Consider the following 16,235-nt stretch of genomic DNA (forward strand, 5'->3'; position numbering starts at 1 on the left):
CTCCAGTTCCTGGCTAAAGCACTTCAAAGAAATTCTTTTTTTTTTTTAATTAATGAAAATAGTCTTTTTTTCAAAAAAGTTTCACCTCTACTTTTCAGCACTTAACTAACAGTGATACTGGCCTTATTTCCCACTCTGAGGAGAATAATCCTAGTGGAAAATGTTAGTATTTCAGAGACATACAGAAATGAATACCATGGTTGAGATAGGCCTGTGTATTATATGAAGATAACAGTCTGGAAAATTTTTTTACTCAGAACTTTGAGAAGCCACCTTGGTATTTGATATGAAAAAGGGGTGCAATATTGGCTGAGAGTAAGCAAACACAAGCCCTTAGCTTCTGATGGAAAAAAAAATAAGTAGAAATTGGATGTTAGCCTCATGGAAGATCTTTACCACTTGGGTTTCATCAAAGGTGCCTCACTGATAGTGTTGGAAACAGAAGAAAAGTTTGGAAGGACAGTGGCTGAGTCCAGAGAGATCATTTTTATTGTCTTAAGTTATTCTCTGATTTAAACCCACAGTTAAGGTTGCTGAACAGATGTTTTCCATGGGTCCTAAGGAAGAAAATGGCCTTAAAATAAAGATTATTCTGACAGTGAACTTTGAGTAGTCCTGCGTGTCTATGAGATATGAAGAAATTAGTGGCCATATGCCCAGAGGGCTATTGGATGGTACTTACAGGTAGTGGCAGGTTGGTTTTAGGAGCCTCTCAGTTTCTCTGAACTTAAATTTCCTGATCTGTAAAGCAAATCATTTAAACTGTCCCCAACTCTGTAATTATATGATACGGTAGAAAAGGAGAAGGTAGATCTGCAAGATTGGGGGGTCCATCTTGCAGTTAACTCATTGGGTGACCTTGGAGGAGTCATTTAGCCTTGCTGGGTCTTAGTTTCCTATTCCATAGAAGGACTGGTTCTGATCTCTGAGGACTTTCCTAGGTTAGAATTTCAGTGAGCTTGGAATTAGAGAAGAGGTCGGGAGCACCCTGCTGCCTCTTGATTTTTATGTAGGAAGCAAAGGGAAAAAGCTGGCCCTGAAGTATGTTAGCATGGATTCTTTCATCTGACCCAGTGACTTGGGGTCCTGAGAAGATGCACACACATGTCCTGTTTGGCCTAGGCAGTAGGCTCATTTGTAAAGAGTGGCCTCGGGAAAGCCAGCTGTCAAAACAGCAGTGATTTGCCTGAGAGGCCTATGGGTAAGAACTTTCAGATGAAGGGATACAGTGAAGAAGAAATACAGGCACCTTCCTCAAATAACGAATGGCTATTCCATTAACTCCGCTATTGATTATCTCCTCTGAGCTACCCAATCCTGAGAACAAAGGTTGGAAAAATCTTTAAATGGGTAATGGTAACCATGCAACAATAGTAATTCCCTTTTGTTTTGAAATTGAAACACATCATTTGTATGATGTGTGTAATTCATTCTTTCATTTATTCATCCATTTATTTCTTCACTCGTTGAACAAAATTGAGTCCTATGTGTGGGCCAGTCTCTTTGCCATACCCAACAACAAAAAAAATGTTTCCTTAAAGCACATTTCTAAAATTGGATTTACTTTCTCAATTGTAAATGAATAGTATACTTTGTGATGTGTACAACTGGTGTTAGCCTAGGATATAGGAGACAGGATTTGTTACAGTTTAAGGCCATCTGGAATCCAAAATTGAGGCACTAGCTATTCATATCTACATGATTCTTAGCCAGGATAAAATTATTTCTTCATTCATTTATTTGACAAATAATTGTTGAAGTCTACTGAGAGTGTAAAGATGAATAAAATGTAATGTGACCCTCCTGAGGTCCACAGGCAAGTGGGAGAGAGAGAGCCCTGTAGACATACTCTCATTCTATGAACTACAAGTGCTTGGCAAACTCCGAGCCCAGGGTATGAGTGGAGAAGTGGCTGAAACGGCCAAATCATGAAGAACTGCACGTATCACACAGGGCGTTTGGCCCTTGGTCTGTAGACAATTATAGGGATTCTGGGAGGATTTTAAAGTGGGTGAGTGTGTAAGTGTATGGAAGCAATAGATACGATCAGATTTGTATTCTGATAAGATCACCTCAGCTTGAGTATGTAGAATGGATTAAGCAAAGTCTGCCTTACAGGAAGATATTTTAGTTTCCTAGAGGTGCCGTAACAAAATACCACAGACAGGGTGCCTTAAACAGCAGATTTTACTTTCTTTCAGTTCTGGAGGCTAGAAGTCCAAGATCAAGGTGTCAGTAAGTTTGGACCCTCCTTGGCTTGCAGATGGCTACCTTCTTGCTGTGGCTTTTCATGTGCATGCACATTCTTGGTCCATATTGTTTTCTTTTTTTTTTTTTAATTTTTTTCTGTAACATTTATTTATTATTGAGAGACAGAGAGACACAGAATGTGAGCAGGGGAGGGGTAGAGGGAGAGGGGGAGACACAGAGTCTGAAGTAGGCTCCAGGCTCTGAGCTGTCAGCACAGAGCCTAACGCAGGGCTTGAACTCACAAACTTCGAGATCGTGACCTGAGCCGGTTGCTTAACCAACTGAGCCACCCAGGCACCACTGTTTTCTTCTTTTTTTTTTTTTTTTTTTTTTTTTAACATTTTTTATTTATTTTTGGGACAGAGAGAGACAGAGCATGAACGGGGGAGGGGCAGAGAGAGAGGGAGACACAGAATTGGAAGCAGGCTCCAGGCTCTGAGCCATCAACCCAGAGCCCGACGCGGGGCTCGAACTCACAGACCGCGAGATCGTGACCTGGCTGAAGTCGGACGCTCAACCGACTGCGCCACCCAGGCGCCCCACCACTGTTTTCTTCTTATAATCATGCCAGTTGAATCAGATTAGGACCCATCCTTATAGGCTCATTTTAACTTATTCACCTCCTTAAAGGCCCTACCTTCAAATACATTCACATACTTGAGGTACTGAGAATGAGGGATTCAACATACGGATTTTGAGGGGATACAACTCAGCTCATAAAAGAAGCAAACCTAAAGGTAGGGGAAATCCACACCTTGTCAGAGGGCATGGGCGTGTATGATATGGGGAGAAAAATGGACGTGTATTTTAACGAACAATTTAAGGCTAAAACAGTATGTGCTCAGTTGACTTCAAATGTTCAGAACATTTGACCACCTCTGCTCTTTTTTTTTTTTTTTTTTTTTCTTTTCATTTTATTGTCTTGCTGGGAACAGTGTTCAACAAATGAGTATGCTCTCCAGTTGTGCCAAGATTACCTGGATTCCTTAACATATTTAATTGTATTGTTTAAGGAAAGCTGCAAAGAACACTGTATGCTTTAAACACACTGTTTATGAGAAAACATGGATTTAGGAAGACCAGTGAAAATTTGTCTTTAACTGTAGATTTAAGAGGTTGGGGACTGGATCTCTGGAAACTGGAAAACTACGATGTCTTACTTCATTTGGGGTGCTGTAACAAAATACCACAGACTGGGTGGCTTATACACAACAGAAACATATGTCTCACCTTGGGAAGGCTGAAAAGCCCAAGGTCAAGGCACCAGCACAGTAGAGTTCTGATGAGAGCCCTCTACCTGGTTAAAAGATGGTGTCTGCCCTCTGTGTCTTCACATGGTGGAAAGGGCTGGAGATTTCTGGAGGGTATGATTTATAAGGGCATGCGGGGGCCCCTCCCTCATGACCTAATAACCTCCCAAAGGCCCCATCTCCAAATACTGTCCCACTGTGGATTAGGATTTCAACATATGAATTTGGGGGGACACAAACATTCAGACCATAACATATGAGAAAGGAACATACATGTGAAAGTGAAATAGACCTCCAACTCCACTTCCTGGAACCTTGAACCCTAAGGCCATAATAGACTTTCCAAAAATGCTTTCTTCCTAAGGAATTATACTACTCTATACTACTTTATTCCAGAGGGGAGGCTTGTGGTATTAGGCCACGATGCTATTCCTAAGGAAAGAGATCAAAGATTTTTGGAACTGGTGTTTCATTGAAACCGAACTTTACCACTAGGAGACTTCGTAATTTCATAGCTCACAGGAAGTCTTTGTAGCTCCTGATTGTCTGGTATTCTTATTAATAGAAAATTTTGTCAGTTAAAGGGTGGAGGGAGAAGCAAAAACGGAAGAGGAAATGAATGTAGTCTCCACTCTCTCCACCTCATTGCTGTCGCTATTGATCAAAATAACCCTCCCTGAGAGATTTCTTTTAAAATTTTATCCTTAAAATGCTTCATTAAAATTTTGAATTATAAAATGGGAAAAGTCAATTTTATTGGATCCTAAATTTTGCTTTGTGCAGCGTCCTGTCCAGAATGTAAATTATTAAAATTGACATAGGATGTGTGTGCAAGGTAATATCCCCTTTCGTGGGCTCTTCTCTAAATTTCAAGATATTCTGTAGAGTGGATTAGATTATACAGTGAGTAGGGACTCTGAAAAGAAAATAGAATTGTGTATTGATGCCTTCAGAAATATTATTTGATGGCAATAAAATATTCTCTGAAATTCCCTTCAGAGGGGAGAAAATGGAGTTTGTTTGCAGTGATTGCATTTTCTAGCATTTGCTCTCATACTTTCCAATATAAGCCAATTGGAACCTGTGATTTGGTTTTGCTTATTGGCAAAAGTACCATGTAAATTGATCTGTGATGCATTTAAAGAAGATGCTTTTGAAAGTTTGGAAATTGAGATGGCTTTTTCTTATTAGATTTTGAGAGTATTAGGGTTCATTTCTATATTTTAGTCTAATGTAATATTAGCCAAATATGTTCTTTTTCAATTTAGTTTTAATCAAGTTCTAGAAGACCATTTTCATCCAGCCCCAGTGGCGCTGTTAAGGCAGAGATTTTATTTCCACTGTCAACCCTCTGCTCTGGCTTCTGTGGACCGGCCCCTTGGAATCACTACACACTGAAATCCTGCATTCATCTGCCCAAACGTTATTTCAGCAGGCAACAAAACAGTATTTATTACAAAATGATTTTTTATTACTATTTGAAGGGTTAATGTGGAGAAGGGATCTAAAATTCTCTAAAAGTGTTCTTTCTTTTAAAGAATATGGTCTTTTTGCCTGTGTTATTTTTCTTTAATTTGATTTTCACCATATTTAATGGCCAAAAATATAAACACAGGATTTGCATTTGTTTTCCCAATTATTCAGTAGAATAATTGCCACTTGCTTTATAATTTGCTTTTTAAAGACTTTATGGGGAATAAAACAATATATTCATCAGCTCACCATAGGTTTTTGTCAGTCAACGCTACTAGTTTATTAAAAATATTTATGGAATATTGTTTTAAGGTGGTAAGAAGTAGGAGATGGGCCCCTTACCCTGAATGAGGTTACAATGCACAATGGAAGACAGCGTAAAAATGATGATAATAAATAATAATTATCTTTGTGTGTCCAGTTAGGATTAGGTCCTTTAGTGATCACACTCAGTCTGCATTTTCCATTCTGTAATGCAGGTTGTACCATTATCCTCATTTTTTCCGATGAGTAATATGAAGGTTAAAGAGCATGTTTTGAGTTTGAGTTTCACAGATGATAAGTGACAGAACCAAAAACTTGGTCCCATATCTGTCTGACTCCACAGCCCATGACCTTTCCATCATGCCATATATCCCTACTTTCCAGTATGTTTGAATGATAGAAACATGCACACAGCTGGTTCAGATGAGCCTTGACAGTGTCTTCACCAGTTCTTTTTGTGACTGTTCACTGGAACCCTGATTTGGATCTAGTTTTCTGAAGCTTGAAGAAGTAGATTGAAGGGTAATTAAGGAGATAGTCTTAGCTGTTCAGATGGAATTTGTTGTATGGGGTATAAATCTTTCTCAACAAGCCAAGCCTCCATTTGTAAGGGAGAGATTGGATGAAATACTGTGAAGAAACTACCTGTGGCCCCAGCCAGATGGTAACACTCGAGTATAACTGGAACTGCAGTTCAGCAGACCAGTTACCGTCACGTCTTCATATGTAGAATGTGCCATATTGGTCTGGGTGAAAACTTAGTGATACTCAGTTGGGAAACAACGTGGATATTGCCATTTGTTTTTACTCCTTTGTGACTGCCTTTTAAAATGTGTATGTGAATGTGTGTATGTGCCTGTGTGTGTGTTTAAATCATGGAAAGTTATGTTAGATTAAGGTTATGGTTGAGACTGGAAATGCATGCAACACCGAGGGACTGCTGAGCAATGGTGAAATCTCTAAGCTGGTGTCTTTAGTAATTATGGGTGCTAACAGCCTGCTCCCTCGTGGTTTATACTTCCCAGTGATTTACCTGCCATCAGTGCCACATACTGGTGACTACTGAGGTCCAGAAGGGGTCTGCTTTCCTGGGTGGGGGATGGGTTTTTGTCTCCTTTGTGTGGATTAAGGCTTACAGCATCTTCCGGTGCCTTGGGATTCTTTTCATGGAGGAGGCTGAAGAAGAGGAGGGAGCGTTTCAGCTGTGGCCTCTTATGCTATCCCTGATTCCTGCCGTGAACCACTGGGCTTTCACTCGGCAATCCTCGCATTCTCCTGGGTTTCCGGCTCAGCCCTGACATTATTGTAATATAGTTTTCTGTGTTTAATATTTCTTAGACTTGGTTTTCCATTGCAAGCATGGAAGAAACCCTAATGCATGAGTTTCAGAGGAGAAGGTAGCAGTCTGAACCTGCTGTGTGGCTCCATCAGCAAGTGTGAGTATTAACGTTAGAGCTGTCAGGACTTGTGAAAATTAATGGAGCCTGACGGGGGACAGACTGAGGTCAGAGACGGAGCTTTGCCCTGATTGAATGTTTCTGGTGGCTTCGCAGCCGAGGCAAGTGAGTGCAAACCGTGAGCCGAGAGGGATTGCCGGAGGTCCATTCATTCATTTATCAAGTAGGCAGTGGGCATCAACTCATGCCAAGCATTTTTCTAGATGCTGAGGGAACAGTGGGGAAAGGTGGGCTCTGCCCACTTATGACTGACAGAGGCCTCCCCCTGCCTCCAGGCTCAACTCAGCCCTGCCCAGCTATCAGCCCCTAGTAATCCAAGGAAGGAATGTAGCTGACCTATCTCCTTAGTCCATCCCGGAGCCTCAGTTCTTCCATCCTGTGGCCACTGGTATTTTTTTTTTCTTTCATCTTCTTGCAGAATTTTCTGCTTGAACAGTTTTCAAGCCCAAGTTACTCTTAGTCCTCAGTGGAATGGAGAGACTTCAGGAGTTTGAACATTTTCCCTCTCTGCTGGAGTCATGATATTAAAAATACAATAATAATGTTAAACAGAAAAAAATGCTGCCTTTTATCTACCTTGGGGTTATAACAAGGTCCTTTTATAACACTGGCATTAGGGAACAGTGTCTTAAAACAGGCCCCTGACACTGCCCCATGCAGGCTGAGGGTTTCAGAAATGTGATTGAGTCGTAATATATCTCTTTTGTTTAGAAACAGTCCCACGATAATAGGTCTGACTGTATATCTGTTTTATTCCTTTTTAATTTCAGTAAATTAGTTTTTTTTCCTAGCACACCGGTGAGGGAAAGTCGGCCCGAAGGCTGTGCCTTGTGAGTTTGATTTTCCTGGGTATCTAGAAGCTATAGCACATTGTCTTCCTGTCTTGTCATCTGTGTGTTTTCTTCTTGCTGCGTAGTAAACTTTATTTCATATGAGCCTTATGCCACACACATTTTTGGCTTCTTTATATATTTTCAAAGTCTATCATTTAGGGGTTTGGAGGGGAGTGGGCATAGAGATTGGAGGTATTGAAATTTGTCAAATACATATTTGTTATATAACTAGGTTTTCTTTTACCCACAAAACCTTGCAAGCCACGTTTGCTTTGGGTTGCTCTCCTTCACAAAGAACTACTGCCATACTCTGGGTTTTTGTTTTCCTCAGTTTTAGCAGAAATAAATAGGAGATAGCAGTCCATCAGCCTTGCTCATCAGATCCCTGATAAAAAATGGGACATAGGGAAGGCGGTTTTTGGCATTAGCCAAAACCATTTTGGTTACCCCTATTTTCCATACTTGCCTTTCATAAGGAGTGAAGAACGTGGGGTGGGAGGCCGTCTTCTAGCAGGTGGCAGGCAGATTCCCAAGAGAAGTGACTATTCTGGAATTGACTTTGGATTTTGATTTGACTGGAACTTAAGTTTTTTAGTGGAATACATTTTATAGTGATTTGTGGCAGAAAACTAGGTCACAGTTGTATAATACTTAATTTTGAGGGACATTAACTTTTATTGGTGGCGGCGGGAGGGGCAAGCTAGCAAGGAGTCTTGTTTAGCCAGAGCAGTGCTGCTATATGTTTATTTTTAAATGGTGATACACACGGGTGCTGGTCCTCACCACCCTCCTTACTTCTACCTAGTCTAAGTCACATTTCTGTTTTACCTCTCCAGTCTCCGTAGGTGTTTGGATTTATTACCTTGGACTTGTATTCTGTCAAAGTCTTATCTCAGTTCTCAGAGTAGAGCCAACACGTTTTTAAATTCTATGACCCTGCATAAAGTTGGTTCCCTTCTCCTTCCCAAGGCCATGACCTTCCCTTCCTTGGGTAGGCTCCCAAATTCTTCTGGGAGCTGGTGGGTAAGAAATTACACCCACAGCTGCAGTAGCATGTGGGGAATGCCTTAATTGAGCCAGGATGTGTGTCGTTGCAGTGTGAAGCTGAAACTGCTTCATGACCCCTGGAGGAGAAATCCATGACCCAGCCAGTTTTATTTCGTGATACAAACAGAAAGGGCCATAGCTGCGTAGAGCTAGAGAAAAGGATCGCCCTATGTGGAGGAATGCTATGAGGAGGACTCACGTAAGGGGTAGGTCTTGAGCCAAACTTCCTAAGACTTAAAAATGCGGGATCACCTGGAAGAAAAGTAGCACGGGAAGCAGAAGTGCTATTCTTGTCCCACTGGTGCCTCCATCTTGGCCTGTGGTTTTGCTTAGCAGGCGGCAGCACCTCTCTGGCGCTCCGTTTCTCCATGGGTAAAATGGAATTGGATAAACCAGTGGCTTTCTCTTCACTATTTTTAAAGCAGGGATAGCCCTTCACAGGCAATCTTTCCCCAGACTGTAAAGCGAGGGCAAGCATGGCCGCTGTGGTGAGCGGGGGAGCAGGTCTCTCCCTTGTGCCCTGATCTCTCTCCTCATCACCCTGCTCCAGCTGCAGGGAGGCTCACGGAAACACAGCTCTCAAATCACCAGGTCAGGCGGGCTCTGAAGATCCTGCTGGGTCCATGTGTTGGGATTCATGGGAGCCACTTTAAGTCACACATTAAAAGTCCAAGGTTTGGTAAGGAAGGGAGGCTGACTTTGGCACGGTTCGCTGTGTGTCTGCTTTAAAGTTGTTGCGGATTATCAGACATGCGCATAGCTGAAGATCCTAAAGTTTTCTAGTCATTCTGTTCCCCTCTTTGTACTCCTAGAAGAGTACCCCCAGCTGATTCTATGAAGATATTAGGGATATTCCAGATGAACAGTCACTCTTGAGAGATGGTCCCAATCACTGGTTATACTATTCGCTTGGGAATGCAAGACTGATCCTGGCAGAGTGTTTGGGAACCAGTAAATATTAGAAATCATACAGAAGGAGAGAAGCAGTGTGTTCAAGGGGCACACTTTGCCGGGTGAGCCTCATCTTGACAGAAGCAGCTGGGTTTGCCTTGCATGCAGGTGGAAGGCCTCATAGGTCCGCTCGCCATCCCCTCTAGATCCAGATGCCTTCATGACTCTAATAATAACTTTTGTTAACTTGAAGGACACCTTAGACCATGCCAACTTCTGCCTTTGGAAAACCAAAGTTCTCTTTCCATCTCAGATGCTTTTCCTTGGCAATAGTGACATTGTGCCCTTGTGACCGGGGAGTGATCCAATTTGTGGATAAACTAATATTTTCTTGGATGGCAACTGGGAAGGGTAATCATTGTAATAATTACTGTATCACAGCTTGTATCTATTGAGTCATGACATGTTAGAAACTGTACCAGTTCTTTACATGCAGTATCTTGTTTAATGTGCACCAAACCTTGGGGGTGATATTATCATTTCCCCCATTTAGATGTGAGGAAAGTCCAGTTTAAAAATGGTTTGTTGGAGATTTTTTGGCTAGACTGAATTTGGGGGCAGAGAATAGGACACTTCAGGAGGCTTAAACTGAGTAAATTCTGTGTAACCATGTGTCTCTGGAGGACAGTGTGACAGTGGTTTAAACTTTGTCATATCCCAAGATGATAAGCTCAGTTCCTGTAATTCTCCTAAGGAAGCTCCTGGCAAATCATACAGAAGTTCATTCATTCTTCCACGTATTCAGCAAATACTGTGTGTTTCCATTTGGAAGGTATTGAACCGGATACTTTGGGTCAAATAAGGAGCTCCAAGCCATGTTCCATGCCATCAAGGACTTCACAGTCGAGGGGCAGACAAATCACATGCAAAAAGCAAAACTAAAAAATAAAAATGGAGTAAGAAAAATAATTAACATGCACTGATTGCTTATTTCATACCATGCATATGCTTTAGAAAGTTTATCTCACTTTATCTTAAACACAGGGTTTGAAGTGGGCACAGTTATTATCCTCATTTTGCTAACACAGTTGAGAGAACATAAGGACTCTGTCCAAGGCCATGCAGCCAATGTGTGGTGAAGCCTTCAGCAGAGTCCCTGCTCTTAACCTCATGCTGCCTCCACCGTTTAAACTGTAATAGTTGAGAAACTGGTCTACAGAGGATAGAAATGTGAGACATACAGTAAGGAAATACTAAATAATATACATAGAAGTAACGGTGAAGAGGGAGAGTGTAATGAGTCCCCTGAAAACAAGATGGGAGACAAAGGGAGCTGAGGAAGAAGAGAAGGGAGAGAGGAGATACCGAAGAAAGAGAAGGAGAACCAGGGACTGCAGCAGCTGTTATCAAGAGAATAGAGACTTTGAGGGACAGGGATGTCACTGCAGTGTGGTGTGATCTGTGGAGATGAGAAGTGAGAAAATATCTTGGCTTTGGCTATTAGTAAGTTTTTATTGACATTCTGGGGAAGCTTTGGGAAGAGAATAGAAACAGAAGCCAGATTGCATTTGGTAAATTCTGAGTAACCATACATCTCTAAATTGCTGGTTCTAATAACAGAGGAGACCATCAGGCAACACAAACATGGTGAGTGGGCCAGGTGTGAGAATTCATAGGGAGTGGGAAGGTCCGTGGCCAACTGGAGGTCTGTATTTCCTGGTCTTTTGATTTTCCAAAAGTAGCTAGAAAATCAGAATTTTTTGCATGGTACATCTTGACTTCTAAATGTTAGTTCAGGGGTGCCTGGGTGGCTCAGTTTGTTGAGTATCCAACTCCCAACTTTGGCTCAGGTCACGATCTCATGGTTTGTGGGATCGAGCCCCACATCAGGCTCTGTGCTGATAGTGCAGAGCCTGCTTGAGATTCTCTCTCTCCCTCTCTGTCTGCCCCTCCCCTGTTCGTGCACACTCGCATGCTCTCTGTCTCTCTTTCTCTCTAGATAAATAAACATTTAAAAAAAAATAAACGTTCAGTTAGAAAAACACACACACACAAAAGCATTGAGGGCCCAGTGTAATACATCTGTGGGCTGTATTTGGTCTACCAGCTGCAAGCTGGAATCCTCTTTCCAAAAGTTTAGATGGGAGATGAAGAAGCATCTCAAAGAAGAAGCATGGTTTAGGATTGTATGTGTGTGTGTGTGTCTGTATTTGTGTGTCAAGGGCTGCTTATTTTTGTTTTCTTGCTTTCTTGTATTCATTTACTTGCTATAGACGTCATTCTGCCATATTTGTGAATTATCTGTATTATGATTAGCTTAGTTTTCTTTAAGTCACCTCTTATTTTATATGTAAAAATAGAAAAATAAAAATAGAGATGAAAAGTAGAAACGAAAAATGAAGCCATGTATCATTACTTGTACTGTTACATTATATTTTTCCAGAATGCATTTTTAAAACCTACTTGACATTTTGTCAAAAGTTCATCCCCATTCCACTTAAAATAATCACGTATATCGCTAGTAGAACATATACTATGTCTTGGGAAAGATGAATGCTTAGAGTTCGTTAGGTCATTCAAAGCAAGAATTTCTCCATGTTAGAATAACTGTATATGGCCTTGGTTTTTTTTATTCAGGCAGGTCAACTTCAATGGCCTGATCTGAATAAAATGGATAAAGGCAGGCACCTCTTTGTCTGACAATTTTTCAATGATGCTATTTGAATACCAAGAAGTTTGGAGCTTGACTGCAGAGCCTTCCATATTAATATAGCCTTGGGAAAAAAAAGCCTAAATACCATCAAGTAACAGGAGATTTGTCAGCTGTCCTGGTTACACTTTTCATATAAAACATAAAGGTCGGAAGATTATAGATGAAAGGTCAGTTCAGCTATCTATCTCTATCTCTATCTCTATCTCTATCTCTATCTCTATATCTATATCTATCTATAGAGATATACCTATAAATATAGAGATAGAGATAGATAGATATCAGGCATGTATCAGGTATATGTCAGGCAAATATCAGGCATATATCAGGTGTATATCTCATAACATAGGTAACAGAGGATGGAAGTTGGAAACTACTATTGAATTCTCAGAAAGAGATGAGTTTGTTGGCAGTGTGTAAATATCATCACTGTTTCTTTGGCTGTTCATTCTGATAGCTACTTCTTTATGCTGAGTCTCCAAAATTTGATGTAAAAGACACCGAAGAGGACTGTCTTCCTGAGGAAGATTTACTTTGCAGCGGTTTTACTTTCTTAAAATAAATGGTTGGAAGGGGGAAATAGACTTCTTTTGCCTTCTCAGTCTCATCCATGCCATTCCCAAACCAAAACTTTAAACTGGAAAAAGCAAGAAGCCAAGCCCTCGTGCAAGGGCAGTGGTGCATAAAGAAAGGTTTACAGTGAGTCCATCATCATGAAAGATTAAAGGGGAACTGGGCAGCTGTAGCGTGACTTGTACAAATAGAGTTGCTCAAAGATTCGTGCAGGTATGACCTGCCTTGATACCCATTACTGTCCAGGAGAATGTTTCAGCCCATTCCGGCTTTGGGAGCACAGGTGATTCTGGGGGTGCAGTATCAGGCCAAAGGGGGTCACAGAGCCATGATGTTAGAGTCATGAGGCATCTCACAGATTTCCAGTGTGAGCAGTGTTGGAGATTTACGGCCTGTTGATACATCTTTCAACTGTATCTTAAGTGCAGGATATCGTCATTCTGTCCAAGTAGCTTGCAACATACGTCACAGCTCCTTATTGCCTTATGCTAGTGCACATTATAAACGCGCAAAAACATACACCTGAGAGAGGCTTCCTATTTTTTGTGAGCTCTTCAGCACAGCCTTGTGCATAACTGAGGCCAAAGGCATGGCACGTAGCACCGTGCGCTAGTAGTCAAGCATATCCATTGACGCTTGGCCGCGATGTTTGCGGTTTCAGCTTTCTGCGGTGTTATTTTCTGACTGCTTTCATCTCTCTGTTAAGCTTCCCCATTAGACCATGTGCTATGTATGCAGTTTCATTACTGATAGAAACCTAAACATCGAAAGCTAAAGAAAACAGCATTACAAAGCATATTCTGGTGATCTTAAAAATCGTTTCAATGTTGGCAGATATGTTTGCAGCGCGCTGCTGAGATTGCGGACTTCATGGCGTGGTCTCTGCAGTTTGCATTGCTGAAGTCCATGTACCTATGGCAAAACTTGCCTCCGCCCCCAAAATATAATTTTCTTCCCCACTAAGCTTCATTAATTAAATCATTGACTCTGGCTTGCTGGTAAGGACCAATTCTTACAACAAGTGTATCCAATTTCCTGCTAGTGGTAACTTTCATTCTTCCTGGAATAGCAGGAAACATTAATTTTGCATTGGACCCAGGAGTCTCAGGAAGCTGGAATTATAGGCACCATTGCCCCACCCTTTTCTCCCCTAAAATAGAATGAAATGAAATAAAATGAGCAGCAGCTCTGCAGTGAGGCTTGAGGGATGGGTAATGACAAAGAAGAGAAAGGGCATTAATTTCAGGATGGGGACAGCTGCCCGGCACTATCTCCCTTTGGATTTTGGTTCTTACAGCATCACGGTGAGTTATTAATATGTATGATCTATACTTTATTCAAACATTATAAATCTATGCAGAAGTCTGGTGTTTGGGTTTTCCTTTATAGCTTTCATTCTTCTTCCCAGAATTATCTCATTTTGATCGGGAAACTTTTGCATAAAAAGCACACACCGAGAACTCACATTTCCATACCATAAATATTAAAAGGGGGTTAAGCTTTACAGTTTCTTCTCCCATCCCAATGGGAGGAAAGTTAGCCTTCTAATCAGGGGGCCATTATTAATGTTCTTTTTATTCACAAGCCAAAAGGTAAACTTTAACTGACAATATGAAATTGTACTACATAGTTCCTTTCATTTATGTAAATTGTGGAATGCTTCCCTATGTCATGTCTTTTGTATGATATACTATAAATACACTTTTGAAGGATGTCCTGCAAATCAAGCGGTTATCTGAGCTGTTAAGAACAGTTGGTTGGCTTATTTTCTGAGGACCAACCAAGTCCAGACCTTTGTTAAGGATTGTGATTAAAGTGTTTTTCTCTGGATAATTATTAAGTACGGATTTGTCACAGTATACATTCATCACAGTGAATCTGTAGCACAGAGAAGAGGGAAATGGAACAAGAAAGCTGAATGTCTTCTTAGTAGCTTTTAAGCTTCTTAGCAGCTTCCTGTCTCCTGTTTATTGTCATTTTTTGCCAGCATAAAGGCGTAGTCATAAATTTTGGTTCCCATGGAAATATAAAGGAATGTGTGAGCTATTTCACTTGGGTGTACTGTCTGCTAATCACCCAGTCTCGGCTGTTGTACTTCGTGATGGGAAATGAACGTGCTAATTGGTACTCTTTTTTCTTATTTCAGGAAACCTGCCATATGAATATAAAATAGTGATTGCTGGGAATCATGAACTGACATTTGATAAAGAATTCATGGCAGACCTTGTTAAACAGGACTACTACCGTTTCCCCTCTGTGTCCAAATTGAAACCAGAGGACTTTGACAACGTTCAGTCCCTCCTGACAAACAGTATTTACTTACAAGACTCGGAGGTAACAGTGAAGGGATTCAGGATATACGGGGCACCTTGGTAAGTGCTCATTCGAACAATCTTCCCCTTCGTTTTTTTAGCTAAGAAATCCTGGTGCAGACTTAGGTGCTTTCAATGCAAAGGATAAGAGCGGAAAGAAACCTTATTGCTGCAGTTCGAACATGACACGTATTCCGGCACTGCTGGAAAGAGTATCGCTTGTTTTCAGTGTGGTGCGGATTTCTTTAGGCAAGATCAGTAGAAGTGGGGCTTTGGTAGGTGTGTATATGTTTATGCAACTGAGGCTGCGTGTGTGTCTGTGGGACACAGGAAGATTTGGGGGAAGGTCACTGTGTTACTCTTCATGCAGATGCATCTACTCTGAACATTCCATCAGCCTTAGGTAACTCATTTCCCTCTCATTTCATACTGGACGCATTCATAAAATATCTTGCTTAGATTAGGGTTTCTAAAATCTTGCTACACATCAGAACCACCTGAACAACTCGGAAGAAATACGGATTTTGAAGCCATACCCCCAGAGACTCTGATTCTCTTTCCTGAGATAGAGCCCAGCAATTTGTATTTTTAAAGCTTCCCAGACGAGACTGATGTGCAGACAGTTTGGAAGTTGCAGGTTGAGAGCTCAGCACTAGAATGCTCAGCACTGAGCTCTAGACAGGTTGAAACAGGTGCATATTCTTTAGGGCCAGATAGGAGGCATTTTGATTTTGTCTCCGTCATTTGTCAGTTGTGTGGTTTTGAAGAAGTTAATTCACGGAGGATGAGCCTCCATTTCTACATCTCAAGACAGTGGACATAGTACCTACTTTAGAGGGTTATGAGGATTAAATTAGGTGGCGTTTGTAATGGATATGGAAGAATGCCTGGTCATTTGCCAAGGATAATGATTATCATTTTCTGGCCTTGGTTCTGCCACTGAGTATTTGTGTGAATTTGAACAAGTCACTTAGCCTCCAAACCAGTTTCTTCATCTTGAAAATGGGAGTGTTAGACTAGAAGATCAACATCAGGGCAGTCTTGGATTTTTATTTATTTATATATCTACTTTTTGAGAGCTCCGTATGTATATAGAGCAGAAGAACTAACTTTACCCACCCAACTTGGAGAAGTATCCCAGCCCTGCCCTAGGATTTGCGGCTAAGACTGCAAGA

General features: G+C 41.2%; 1 protein-coding gene across 4 annotated transcripts in view; it reads left to right on the top strand.

Annotated features, from left to right (window-relative positions):
- MPPED2 (metallophosphoesterase domain containing 2) overlaps positions 1–16,235 on the top strand; it is a 175,490-nt gene that overhangs the window by 72,316 nt on the left and 86,939 nt on the right. For all 4 annotated transcript variants that reach the window (XR_002081917.2, XM_019456593.2, XM_019456596.2 and 1 more), the window contains exon 4: positions 14,895–15,120. Coding sequence is in view for 3 of the 4 variants with exons in the window: in XM_019456593.2 (XP_019312138.1) it covers positions 14,895–15,120 (226 nt within the window). In the remaining variant the exon portion in view is untranslated. The remainder of the gene's footprint in view (positions 1–14,894; positions 15,121–16,235) is intronic.

Source organism: Panthera pardus, unplaced genomic scaffold, assembly GCF_024362965.1.
Source record: "Panthera pardus isolate Hobbes unplaced genomic scaffold, ASM2436296v1 HiC_scaffold_12, whole genome shotgun sequence".
Taxonomy (NCBI): domain Eukaryota; kingdom Metazoa; phylum Chordata; class Mammalia; order Carnivora; family Felidae; genus Panthera; species Panthera pardus.